Genomic DNA, 12,125 nt, shown 5'->3' with positions numbered 1-12,125 from the left:
ATTATTTATTAGTTATTATTAATTTATTTTAAAAAAATATTAAAATTATTTTACATAATTAAAAAACTATTTATATAATATTATATATATTATAAAATATAATATATTTATCGAAATTTTTACATAAAGAATATTTTTATTAAAATTGAAATCGAAATAAAAATATTAGAAAAGATAGAAATATTATTCATTTTTATAATATTTTTTTGTTATTGTTATTAAAATTTAAAAGAATTTAAAATAAAATGTATTAATGATATACCTTTGAGGCCGTTTCCCAACAACGACAATCAAATTTAAAGTTATAATTTGGAAGAAGTTCGTATTCAACATGTATTTCAGCTAATATTTCACCTATATGTATAATATTTTTTGAAGTCGTGTAATTTTGTGTAATTTCATTCGTATTTTTATTTATTTCCTTTTTTTTATGTTCACGCATTGCTTTCTTTTTAACCTTTTCTTTAATTATACTTTTGTCATTTTTATCTTCTGTATTAGAATTATTTATAGAAATTGAAAATCCAAAAGTTAGTATAATATGCATCGCAACGTAATATTAATTATTTTATTGCTGTAATTCATTAATACTGTAGACTGTTTAGTTTATTCGAATTTAAGAAAATATCAACATTAATATCATGTTTTAAATTAGTTATGAATATGACTAGTTTGATATGATATACTAATAGAAAAATTTGTTATTTGTAAGTTTTTTTTATTTATTATTATATTATATTTTATTTATTATATTAAATAATTTTATATTGTTTAAATAATTCTTATTATTGATATATAATTATATTAATTCGTATCATTCAATTCATATTATTTTAACTTCAATTATTTTATAAATTTTTTTTATATAAATAAAAAAAAAATTTACTAGATTTAAATTGCGGAAATTTAATTAAACAATCAATTAATATTGTACATACATATAATTAAAAAAGAAATAAAAATAAAATAATTAAAATTTTGTTTTATTTTAAATATTTACAAATATTTATAAATATTTAAAAAATTAATATTTAATTATTAAATATAATAATAATTTATATAAATGATAGTTAAATGTAGATTAATTATACTTCCCGCTGAAGGACTTCGGGATTCAATATGGCGATTGGTTTCTGATTCGAGTAGAAACACAGCGTCAGAAGGATAATATCACTGAAGGAAGTTTCTCTCTCTTTATATTTTTCTAGAATAGTTAAATAATACTCTCTTCGAAGTATCAAAAATATAAATATGAAATAATATATATATTATATGATAATGCATAATTATTATGTACACTATCAAATTTTAATTTTTATATGTTAATAATAATATATCTATTTAAAAAAATTATTAAATTTTATATTACTAAAGTGAAAAAAACTTGTGCCAAGAATGTCTCAGGACGATGATGTAGGATTTTTATATAAAACAATGAGTAAGTTAAGAAACTTTATTAAATATATTTTAAGATATTTCGCTGTAGGTTAAAATGAATATAATAAATAAAATAAATAATTTTTCATGATATATTATATGAGAAAGATTTTAAATTTAAAATTTTTTTTTTAAATTTGCAAATAATCTTAATTACTATTTTTTCAATAATATAAATTTAAAATACAAACAAAATTAATTCAAAAAATGAAACATTTTATATTTCATAAAATATTTATATTTTAATTTTATATATTTATATTTTTTTATGAATATATGTATAATTAGAATAAATAATAAATAAATATAAAATTTAATTAATATATAATACATTTAGAATAATAATTTTACTAAATCAACAACTTAAATATGAATTAATTTTAATACATATAAATCTTTTTTTAATTTTAATGTGATTTTTTTATTTTTAATTTAAAAAATATTTAATATTTTAATAATAATTTATTTAAAATATAATAAATAAAACAAAATAAAAAAAGAACACATAAAATGATCGTAATGCACAAAACCGGCGTTGTATTCCTTCGCGTATGTCAGTATTTTACAGTGACGACTTGATGAGTTTGATATATATATATATGTAGTGGGAGGCGTTTAAAAATTATACATATAGCGGTATACGGATGTGTCAGAATTCTTAAAGAAAAAATAATTTATATAAAGAAAAATATGAAATATTACCATTGAAATTAAGCAAAAGTTTTGCTTTAAGAATAATATGACTAGCATTTGTACGTATTTATTGTGAATTAAGTACATACATAACCTAAAATTAATTTTTTGTACCTTTTTGGGAGTGCATATCCCTTGGATTAAGTATGTTGTTGATAGAAAAGTTTTTATTCTCGTATTTATTCCTTTTGATAAAACATTTAATAAATAAATAACAAATAGTTATATACAACAATTCTTTTTAGTTGAGAGAGATCCAAAAAAAAGGAGGGTTAAGCCTGTAGGATCAGCACAATCTTTACTTGATTTTGATTTAGGTGAAAGCTCTGATGACAGTGATTTTAGAATTGAAGATCATTGTGAATCTGATGATGATTCAGTGGATTCTAATGATATAGGAAAAGGTAAAATATAAATAGTGATTTTTAAATATAATATTATTAACATATGTTTAGAAATTAACTAATATAAATTTATTAATGTATATGGAAGAGGAAGAAGATGTGTCTGAGCAATCTGATGATTCTTTGGAAGATCCATTACTAACTAAAAAAGAAAATCCTAATTTAACTGTAGGAGATGTAATTGAACAAGCTAGACAACAAGCATTAAAAGGAAGTTCACTTGAAGATAAATTAAATAAAATGTTAATTTGTTGTGGTTGCTTAGGAGATAGAAGCGATGATGTTAATGAAATTGTTGAATGTGATGGATGTGGTGTTAGTGTACATGAAGGTATAAATTTTAAATATCTTATTTAATCTTTATCTAAGTATCTAATCTAAATTTAATTATTATTTAAATTTAATTTATTTGTATTTTAATATTTTGTATTTGTATATTTTACTTTAATAATTTGTACTTGTATTATTTGTACTTTAATAATAATAATAGTAATAATAATAATAATAATAATAATAATAATAATAATAATAATTTATAATATTATTTACAAATATACATTGATAAGCAATAAATATAAACAATTTCTTAATTAAATTTATTTAAGGATGTTATGGTGTATCTGATGTAGAAAGCTTTTCAAGTACTGATTCTTTATGTCAGTCAGCACCATGGTTTTGTGAAGCTTGCAGTGCAGGCATTGAAGATCCTTCTTGTGAACTTTGTCCTAATAAAGGTGGAATTTTTAAAGAGACTGATGTAGGCAAATGGGTACATTTAGTATGTGCACTTTATGTACCTGGAGTTGCTTTTGGAGAAGTATGTAAAGCTTTAATTTTTGTCAAGTATAAACTAAAAATATTTTTAGATATCTATATATATGTTTTAGGTTGATCGCTTATCAAGTGTAACACTTTTTGAAATGGCATATAGTAAGTGGGGAGCAAAACAATGTTCTTTATGTGAAGATGCGCGCTTTGCTCGTACTGGTGTATGCATAGAATGTGATGCAGGAATGTGTCATACATATTTTCATGTTACTTGGTAAGAATTATTTGCAAATATAATTAAACTATTTAATACAATCATAAAAAAATATACAAAATAATTTATATGATATTGCAGTGCACAAAGAGAAGGTTTATTATCTGAAGCTCATAGTGAAGAAGTTGATCAAGCTGATCCATTTTATGCACATTGTAAACTTCATTCCGATAAAACACTTGTTCGTAGACGTAGACGTAATTGGTTAGCTTTACAATTACGAGCTCAATACCGACAACAATTATTAAAACAACCTAATCATTTAGATACTGAAGAACAGCGTAGAATCCAAAGAAAATTAGCAAAACATAGACATAAATATTTAGCTCATAAAGCTTCCAGGCCACCACCATGGGGTATGTTAATTAAATATAAAATATTCCATATAAAAATATATATATAATATATGTATGTACATATATATATACATGTTATTTGTAGTACCAACACAAAAAATGCCTCGATTATTAACTACTTCAGCTTCTGCTTGTCGGCAACTAGCAAGAAAAGCTGAACTCATGGGTGTTGATACTGCTGCATTAGAAGCTCAAGAAGCACAACTTGTAGCTTTAGTTGATGTTAGAAAAAAGTGGCATATTCCTCCTGCTTTTAGCGTAGAATTTATCGGTTATTATTTGGATCGCAATTTGCGAGTCACATCTATGAAAAGACGATTACAAGAACTTCTTGATATTAATTCTCAATTACTTAATGAACAACAAAGATTAGATAGAAGATATGATGAAGTAATGAAAGATAATGAAGAACAGATTCGAGTTAATGTAACACTAAAAGAAAAAATAGAAATGTATCACCAAGTGCTTAAGAGTGGTGGTTATGTAAAATCATTACCACAAATAACTGATTTGGCAAAACCAAGAATAGCACCAACTCTAGGTAAGTTAAATATAAAATATATAAAAAAGAACAAAAGTATCATGATTTTTAAATAGGTACAGGTTTAGGTGTCCCTACTGCAGCAGCTTTGAAAATGGGTGTTGGTTTTCCTTTACCAGTTGGTAAAGGAACAGAAGGAGTACGTGAAGGTAGAGTTTTAAGCAGTCAAGCACAAGATCAAAATCATAAAGGAGAATTAACGTTAAGGCACCAATGTGGAATATGTAGAAGATCTACAAATCAACATTTACTTGCAAAATGTGATACGTGTCATCTTCATTACCATTTATCTTGTCTTAGTCCACCTTTATCACGTATGCCTAAGAAAACAAAACTTATGGGATGGTATGTATATTATTTATAAATAATAATACAATCTTTTTATTGATTACATTTTAGATTTAAAATAATAATAATAATATATATATAATATAATATAATATATATTATATATTATATATTATATTATATAATATTTTTCAATATAGGCAATGTTCTGAATGTGATAAAGAATCTTCTGGATCAGAAGTTGAACGTGTAGATACTTCAGCTCCACGTAAATTAAGACATTGTAAAGACGATTCAAATCTAACATCAACACCAACACCACCACAAGAAATACAAGTACCTACGACGCCAACAACACCTAGTACATCAAAGAATTCTTCTACTAATCTTAATAATATAACGAATGTTTCTACACCTGATACACCTACAACACCAAAAGTAAATATTTTTACATATAATGTAGAGAAAGAGAAACCAATTTTTTATTTCTAGATTCATAAGTTCTTTATTATCTAAATCTTTTTAGGTAACTATAAAACCAGTTGGACCACAACCTTTATCTTCAACTCCTATTCAATCAAATGAACCAGTGTACAATCAACAACCTATTAATAATATGACAATAACCAGGGAAGGTTCACCTGAATATATGGTAGCTTCAGCAGATGGTACAGAATCTGTTTCACAAAGAAGCGCTAAAAAGAGAAGAAGGTATATTAAAAAAATAAAATATAAAGAAAAAGATAAAATATATTTCTATGTAAGTATAAAATATAATATTTTTTAGAGAGAAACATAAAAGATATACTCCTGATCCAATTACGGGTATAAAGCAAAGAAAACGCAAACATAAGAGAAAAAGTCTTGATGTAGAAAATCCTGAAGGACAATCTCAACCAGAAATTCATAGGAGAATTACAATAAAAGTACATAAATATTTATAAATAAACTTTAATGTTATGTATGTACAAATATACTATTTTTTTTTTTATTAAACAGATAAAACCAATTCCAAGGCCAGAAGGAGATGTAGCATCAGAATCAAGTCCACAAATGTTTGTTGCCACATCTACTAGTACAGAAATTACATCACCACCGCCACTTCCTAAATTACCACCTCCATCTGTTCCATCTTTGACTTCAAATACTACACCTGTAACATCAAATGCATCTACTAATAATACAAGTAGAACATCTACGGGAAACGGAAAAAGAGGAAAAGATACAGACCTTTTAACACAATGCAATGTCTGTGATATGCCTGGCACCAGTCAAAATCTCGTTATGTCAGTTCATATAAATACATTAAATATTTATTTTTTTAAACAAATTCCGAATTTATGAATTTATTAATTTTAATTTTTTAGGTGCGATGAATGTAAAAAATGTTATCATTTCACCTGTCTTGATCCACCAGTTAAAAAATCACCTAAAAGAAGAGGCTATTCATGGCATTGTGCTGACTGCGATCCTAGTGTAAGTTAATTTATTTTTAGTGTCTACATTCATTGTAATGTCAATCCAAAATATGTTATTAAGGTACTTTTTATTAGTCGAAACAAGAGAAGAAATAGAAGAAAAAGTAAAAACAAAATTAAATTTATATATATATCTTAATTTGTAAATATATATATAATATTATATAAATTATATTAATTTGTAAAAGAAATAGTGTGATCAATAGCATAAATGTGACAAAATATAAAGTACTTTAATATTATACATATAAATAATGAATTCTTTCTATAATTTTAAACATAGAACAAACAATCTTATTAATAACTAGTTGCTAACATTAACTAATTATTTTCAGTAAAAGCTGTGCCATCTTTATTTATTGAATAATCAAATGCAACGTTCCATTTACGAAATGTTGAATGGCAATTAGTTATTAATACGAAAAAAAACTTAAAATCTCACTTTTATATGAAAATGGGAACAATTCTTCATAAAAGATGGATAATACACCTACACTTCGTATAATTTTGAAGCAGCCAAAGCAACAAATTAGGCTAAAACTTATTTATGGATATTTTTATCTTTGATTTAAAATTGTTACTAGGAATATATCTTGAAGCTAATTTAATTCAATAAAAGAAAGAATCTGTAATAGTAAAAATATTTCTTTCATTTCAGGCCTCTGAATCTGAGACTTAATATCAACAATTTTATGTCTGCAGCTATAATTCTACGTTCAAATAAATTAAGACATCAAATGTCATTGTTTTTTGTAAAATATATAGAATATAATTAATATTTTTCCTCTAATTGTAGAAATCTCTTGAAAATACATATTACAAATTTCACTTTTATATATAATTTAAGATTTCTGTATATGTTTGGTGAAATTTTCAGTATTTATTTTCAATGGATTCTGCTTAATTTTATATTTTTATTTCTACATATGTATATATGTATATATATATTTTTTTATTCTTGTATATATATATATATATATATATACATTAACATTCATCAAGAATTCTACATATTTAGAAAGGTAAGAACAATTAAAGAAATTATACAATTTAAAAATGTTTTAGTATTTATATTACCTTTGATATTATTTGTAAAATGTAATTTTGCAACTATTTATATAGATTTTAAATATATTTTCTACAACAAAATTTCAGATAAATTTGTTTATAATGATGTGGTTTCATAATATTTTTTTATATTATAAATTAAAAATTTGTTAAATATAAATCAATATTAACTTTCAAAATTTACATAAAAAATATTTTTGTATTATTTTTTCCAGACATAAAACCATTATAAAAATCAAGAGCACTCATAGTTTGTTTACCTTGAACAATTATTTTTTTTACAGAAACAAAACTATTTTCTTTGCATTTTATAATTAATGCATTATTCTTTTTGCTATATATTGCAACACCTATAAATTAAAAATGTTTTGAAAAATATATTCAATAACAATAACAAACTATTCATTCTCAATCATTTTATTATATAATATAACAGAATTATATTTACCTGCATTTTCTTCTTTAAGTTTTGTTGCTATTATTTTTGATTCAATTTTTTGAATATCAAGCAATTTTATTTTTACATTTTGAAATGATGTAGTTAAATTATACAAACCCAGAAGAGCACGATGTAAGTTATAAACATTTGTGGCAGACATTTCATTCCAATTAACTAAAGATATTTTTGATGTTATTTTTGGTGCTAAAAATATATCAATTTATTATAATATATATCATAATATATATCATTATTATAATATATATCATCTGCATCATTATAATCAAATAAATATTTCATTAATAACAAAAAATATATATTCACCATATGTTATATTAGTTTCATCTTGAGGTTTTGCAAATTGTAATAATTCCAATAAATTTTCAAATGTTTCTCTTAAAAGATTTGCTCCAAGCTTTGCTAATTTTGTATATAATTTTGGCATTGTTTCATGTTCATCAATATTTATTTGTTTTTGCAATACTATTTCTCCTATATCAAATCTGAAATATTTTAAATATAATAATATTATTTTTGCTATTATTCTTAAGTATTTTATTTCTTTTACTTTTGTAATACAACTTTAAAAAATAAATTTATATAACTAAATAGTAATAAATTTTACTTTTTTGGCATTATCTTCATTATTGTAACTCCTGTTTGTAAATCTCCATTAATTAATGTATAAATTATTGGAGCTGCTCCTCTCCATCTTGGTAATAAACTACCATGTACATTTAACATACCTCTAATGAAAACATATGTAACATTAATAAAAATTTAAAATTATATATAAATAATATTAATCTATATTAAAGACAACTTACAATGGAAATGCATTTATGATTGTAGATGGAATTAAATGACCAAATGAGACAACTATTCCAATGTGAAATTCTGATTTATTAATTTCAACTGGCCATTTATGTACAATAATTTTATTTTGTTTTGCATATTTTACAACAGGATTTTCTTTTATTTTATAATTTGTAACAATTTCTAGCCGTTCTAGCTCTTTAGATTTACTATATATAAATATTTAAAATATATATATTTTAAAACTTATTTCAAATTATTGAGGATTTATAATATTAAAATAACAAAATTTTTCTTACTATTTATTATACAAGATTTTCAAACTTTCAACTGCAAATTCATCTGTACCAAAAAATAATACTTTCCATGAATTATTTTGTAATATATGCGATTTATTATAAAAAGTATAATATTTATTATATACTTTTGAATTAATTACAAGAAATATTTTATTTATTCCTTTGAATGAACATAAAAATTGTGTTGTATTATATACTGTACGACTTAAAATTATATACATGTTTTATTTTATATTCTATAATAAACCATTTCGACCGTAAAAACATATACTTATATATATATATATATATATAGAACTATATTTATAAGTAGGGTTGCCACCTTTTTGATTATAGCTTATAAAGTTTTAATAAATCTTAAAGAAATATTTCGCTAGAATATTTTGTTAATAGAAAATTATTAGAAAATTATTATTATAGTTTTTTATTATAATAAGATAATAAGAACAATAATTAATATAATAATAAAATTAATATATAATAAAAATGGAAATACTTAAAGTATTATTTTTAAAAAATTTTATTTTTTTTTTATTTTTTTTTATATTTAAAATTTTTTGTAATAAGAATATTTTATTATTAATTAAATATATTTGTTAGAAAATTTTATTAATATGTTATTTTTTTATCCTTTCTATTTTTAGATTTTTATTGAAATCTTTAAGTAATAATTTATATTCTATCTAAATATGATTATAATATGATTATAATAAACTGACAATCTTGATTATAATTTATGATTAATATTCAACAAATTAATTATTTTATTATAACGATATCAATTCAATATTTATTTTCTTCTAATTTAATAAAAAAAATTTTTTCAATTTTTTTCTAATTTAATAGAAACCAATTTAAAAAATAATTTAAGTATGAAATTCTTGATTTTATCAAAATATGCTAATATATACATTTGCCATAAAATAAAGATTATAGAAAAAAATTATAAGTTATTTATATATGATTTTAAAAAAAAATTAAATGAAAATGAAATAAATGATTAATAAGTTTATATATATATGTATATATACATTTATTAAAAACAATTTATTAAAAATTTATTTATTACAAAAAAATTCATGATTGCAATAATTTCAGTATAGATTTTGACTTAATTAAATTAATAATAATTTATATAATTTTATATATGTAATAATTAAACGTATTTAAATAGTCATTACCTGCATACAATAATTTTGTTTATTGAATAAATTATAAATATAAATATGGCGTTAAATATGTTTAAAAAATATTAATTTTATATAAGAATAGTTTTTAAGCCAATAGATTCTTAAACTTAAAATTAATATTTTTATTCATAAAAATTAAATAAAGATACAAAAAAAATTAATAATTTTTTATGTTTAAAGTGAAATTTAAAGTTTAATCATAAATTTTTGGATTTATGATTTACATAAAAAAATCTATAATTTTTTTATATATTTTTCAAATAAAAATTTATAGAATTTTGCGGAATTTTAAGTTCTCTTCTATAAATTTTTAAAAAAATTCAAATCTAAGTTGGCGAAACTGACATCCTAATACTACTTCAACATTTAAAGTTATAGTTACGACAGTTATAATATTTTAAGTTGTCGATAATTATAGTGCTTAATGATATTAATATTTTATAAAATACATATTTTTGATTTAATTTCTTGAAAGATGTCACGAATAAGAAGACTTTCTATTCGTGGTATTCGTAATTTTGGTGATGAGAAAGAAGAAGCTTTGATTAGATTTTCTCGTCCTTTAACACTTATTCTTGGTCCAAATGGTACTGGAAAAACAACAATTATTGAAGCTCTCAAATTCGCTACTTGTGGTGAATTTCCACCTGGCTCAGATCGCGGAAAATCTTTTATACATGATCCGACTTTATCAACAACTTCATCAGTATGATAAATCTTTTATTATTATATATATTTTTATTTTTAATTAATTTCAAAATTAAAATTTTTCTTAAATAATTTTTTTTAAAAAATATATTTCTTGATATTCAATTATTTTTTTTTTTTCACATAGGTTCGAGGTGTTATAAGAGCTGAAATAATTGATGTAGTAGGTAATACATATACAATATGTAGAACAATAGAAAGTACAAAAGCTAATGTGACAAGATTTAAAACTCTTGATAGTGCTTTAAGTAGAGTAAATAAAGATACTAAAGAGGTATATTTTAATAAAAGATAGAAAATAAATATATGTTTGTATATAATTTATATATAAATTTTTATATTTATAATTCTTTATTTATATAGGTCATATCAATAACTAATCGATGTACTAATGTTGATACAGAACTTACATTAGCAATGGGAGTTTCTAAACCTATTTTAGATTACGTAATTTTCTGTCATCAAGAAGATCTTAGTTGGCCTTTTCAAGATGGTAAAAAATTAAAAGAAAGATTTGATGAAATCTTTGATAGTGCTAAGTTTAATAAAGCTCTTGAAAGTATTATGAAATTAATTAAAGATTTGAAACAAAGAGTCAATATATTGAAAGAACAAAAACAAAATTATCAACTTATTGTTAATGAAGTAATAGATAAAGAAACAAAACTTGAAGATAATAAAAAACGGTTGGAAAATTCTAAAATTAAAATTGAAGAATTTAATAAGGAATTAGAACCTGTGATTCAGAAAATTAAAAAATTGGAAAAAATAGATGTTGAATATAAAGATCTACAAAATGAACAAAGTAATATTTTAATATTATTTTTATTATAATTAATAAAGTAAATTAATAAGTTAAATTTTAAATTAGTAATTAATATTATAATTAATTATTTTTATACATATATATATGATTTTTATTTAGAGAGGAAAAAAGCAGAATATGATATGTTTAAACAACAATTGAATAGTTTAAAAGAAGATTTGCAGAATATATTTGAAGGTACTACAGAAAAATTATTAAAAGAAATAGAATCATATGATGAAGAATTAATTGGAAAAATTAATGAAATTGATGAAGTAAATATATATATATATATATTTATTATTAAATATAATTAAACTAAAAAAAATATTGAATATTATATTTTCTTTATTTTATTTTTATTATATTATATTATATATATTATATTATATTTTCCTAGTTTAAAAAGAAATTAAAAGATATTGTTGAAAAAGAGTCTACAATATCAAATAAATTAGCCAATGAAAGAGTAACTAATGGTTCTTTGAGACAACAAATTAAAGATCATGAGAAAAAAGTTATTCTTCGCAATCAAATATTAAATGAATCATTATCTTCCTG

The 12,125-nt window shown here is 21.5% G+C and overlaps 3 protein-coding genes across 10 annotated transcripts in view; 2 read left to right on the top strand and 1 right to left on the bottom strand.

Annotated features, from left to right (window-relative positions):
* Positions 1-1,113: 1,113 nt before the first annotated feature.
* LOC102679966 (PHD finger protein 14) lies at positions 1,114-7,025 on the top strand. 4 transcript variants are annotated; one of them, XM_031513577.1, is made up of 14 exons: positions 1,114-1,438; positions 2,376-2,534; positions 2,623-2,865; positions 3,140-3,351; positions 3,422-3,576; positions 3,658-3,932; positions 4,057-4,473; positions 4,530-4,818; positions 4,962-5,199; positions 5,288-5,472; positions 5,549-5,687; positions 5,761-6,047; positions 6,129-6,237; positions 6,898-7,025. In XM_031513577.1, the coding sequence occupies exons 1-14, from the start codon at positions 1,396-1,398 to the stop codon at positions 6,916-6,918; spliced, it is 2,772 nt and encodes a 923-aa protein (XP_031369437.1). In that variant the 5' UTR covers positions 1,114-1,395; the 3' UTR covers positions 6,919-7,025. The 4 variants fall into 4 exon arrangements, with proteins under 4 accessions (XP_031369437.1, XP_006622259.1, XP_006622260.1 ...); XM_006622196.2 differs by having other exon boundaries at positions 4,018-4,473; XM_006622197.2 differs by lacking the exon at positions 6,898-7,025 and adding an exon at positions 6,575-6,880 and having other exon boundaries at positions 4,018-4,473.
* Positions 5,827-9,127, bottom strand: LOC102680271 (methionyl-tRNA formyltransferase, mitochondrial). 5 transcript variants are annotated; one of them, XM_031513581.1, is made up of 9 exons: positions 8,862-9,127; positions 8,574-8,771; positions 8,372-8,494; positions 8,071-8,249; positions 7,756-7,950; positions 7,568-7,657; positions 6,682-6,865; positions 5,992-6,190; positions 5,827-5,914 (listed from the first exon to the last, which is right to left on the bottom strand). In XM_031513581.1, the coding sequence occupies exons 1-7, from the start codon at positions 9,080-9,082 to the stop codon at positions 6,849-6,851; spliced, it is 1,023 nt and encodes a 340-aa protein (XP_031369441.1). In that variant the 5' UTR covers positions 9,083-9,127; the 3' UTR covers positions 5,827-5,914; positions 5,992-6,190; positions 6,682-6,848. The 5 variants fall into 5 exon arrangements, with proteins under 5 accessions (XP_031369441.1, XP_031369442.1, XP_031369439.1 ...); XM_031513582.1 differs by having other exon boundaries at positions 6,734-6,865; XM_031513579.1 differs by having other exon boundaries at positions 5,827-6,190.
* Positions 9,128-10,377: 1,250 nt separating this feature from the next.
* LOC102679391 (DNA repair protein RAD50) overlaps positions 10,378-12,125 on the top strand; it is a 6,472-nt gene continuing 4,724 nt past the window's right edge. The window contains exons 1-5 of the mRNA XM_031513573.1: positions 10,378-10,757; positions 10,887-11,033; positions 11,123-11,564; positions 11,685-11,839; positions 11,965-12,122. Of these exons, the coding sequence (XP_031369433.1) occupies positions 10,527-10,757; positions 10,887-11,033; positions 11,123-11,564; positions 11,685-11,839; positions 11,965-12,122 (1,133 nt within the window). The 5' untranslated portion in view covers positions 10,378-10,526. The remainder of the gene's footprint in view (positions 10,758-10,886; positions 11,034-11,122; positions 11,565-11,684; positions 11,840-11,964; positions 12,123-12,125) is intronic.

Source organism: Apis dorsata, unplaced genomic scaffold (assembly GCF_000469605.1).
Source record: "Apis dorsata unplaced genomic scaffold, Apis dorsata 1.3 scaffold_676, whole genome shotgun sequence".
Classification (NCBI taxonomy): domain Eukaryota; kingdom Metazoa; phylum Arthropoda; class Insecta; order Hymenoptera; family Apidae; genus Apis; species Apis dorsata.
The sequence above is the reverse complement of the archived record's forward strand: the minus strand, read 5'-3'. Positions and strand labels throughout refer to the sequence as shown.

Coding starts and splice junctions, on each gene's coding strand:
- LOC102679966 (XM_006622196.2), top strand. CDS start 1,396: ATGTCTCAGGACGATGATGTAGGATTTTTATATAAAACAATGA. Junction 4,474..4,529: donor AAGAATAGCACCAACTCTAG/GTAAGTTAAATA, acceptor ATTTTTAAATAG/GTACAGGTTTAGGTGTCCCT. Junction 4,819..4,961: donor AAAACAAAACTTATGGGATG/GTATGTATATTA, acceptor TTTTCAATATAG/GCAATGTTCTGAATGTGATA.
- LOC102680271 (XM_031513578.1), bottom strand. CDS start 9,082: ATGTATATAATTTTAAGTCGTACAGTATATAATACAACACAATTTTTA. Junction 7,951..8,070: donor TGAAACTAATATAACATATG/GTGAATATATAT, acceptor ATATATTTTTAG/CACCAAAAATAACATCAAAA. Junction 6,191..7,567: donor AAAAAAAATAATTGTTCAAG/GTAAACAAACTA, acceptor CTCTTCTTTTAG/GTGATTTTTTAACTGGTGGA.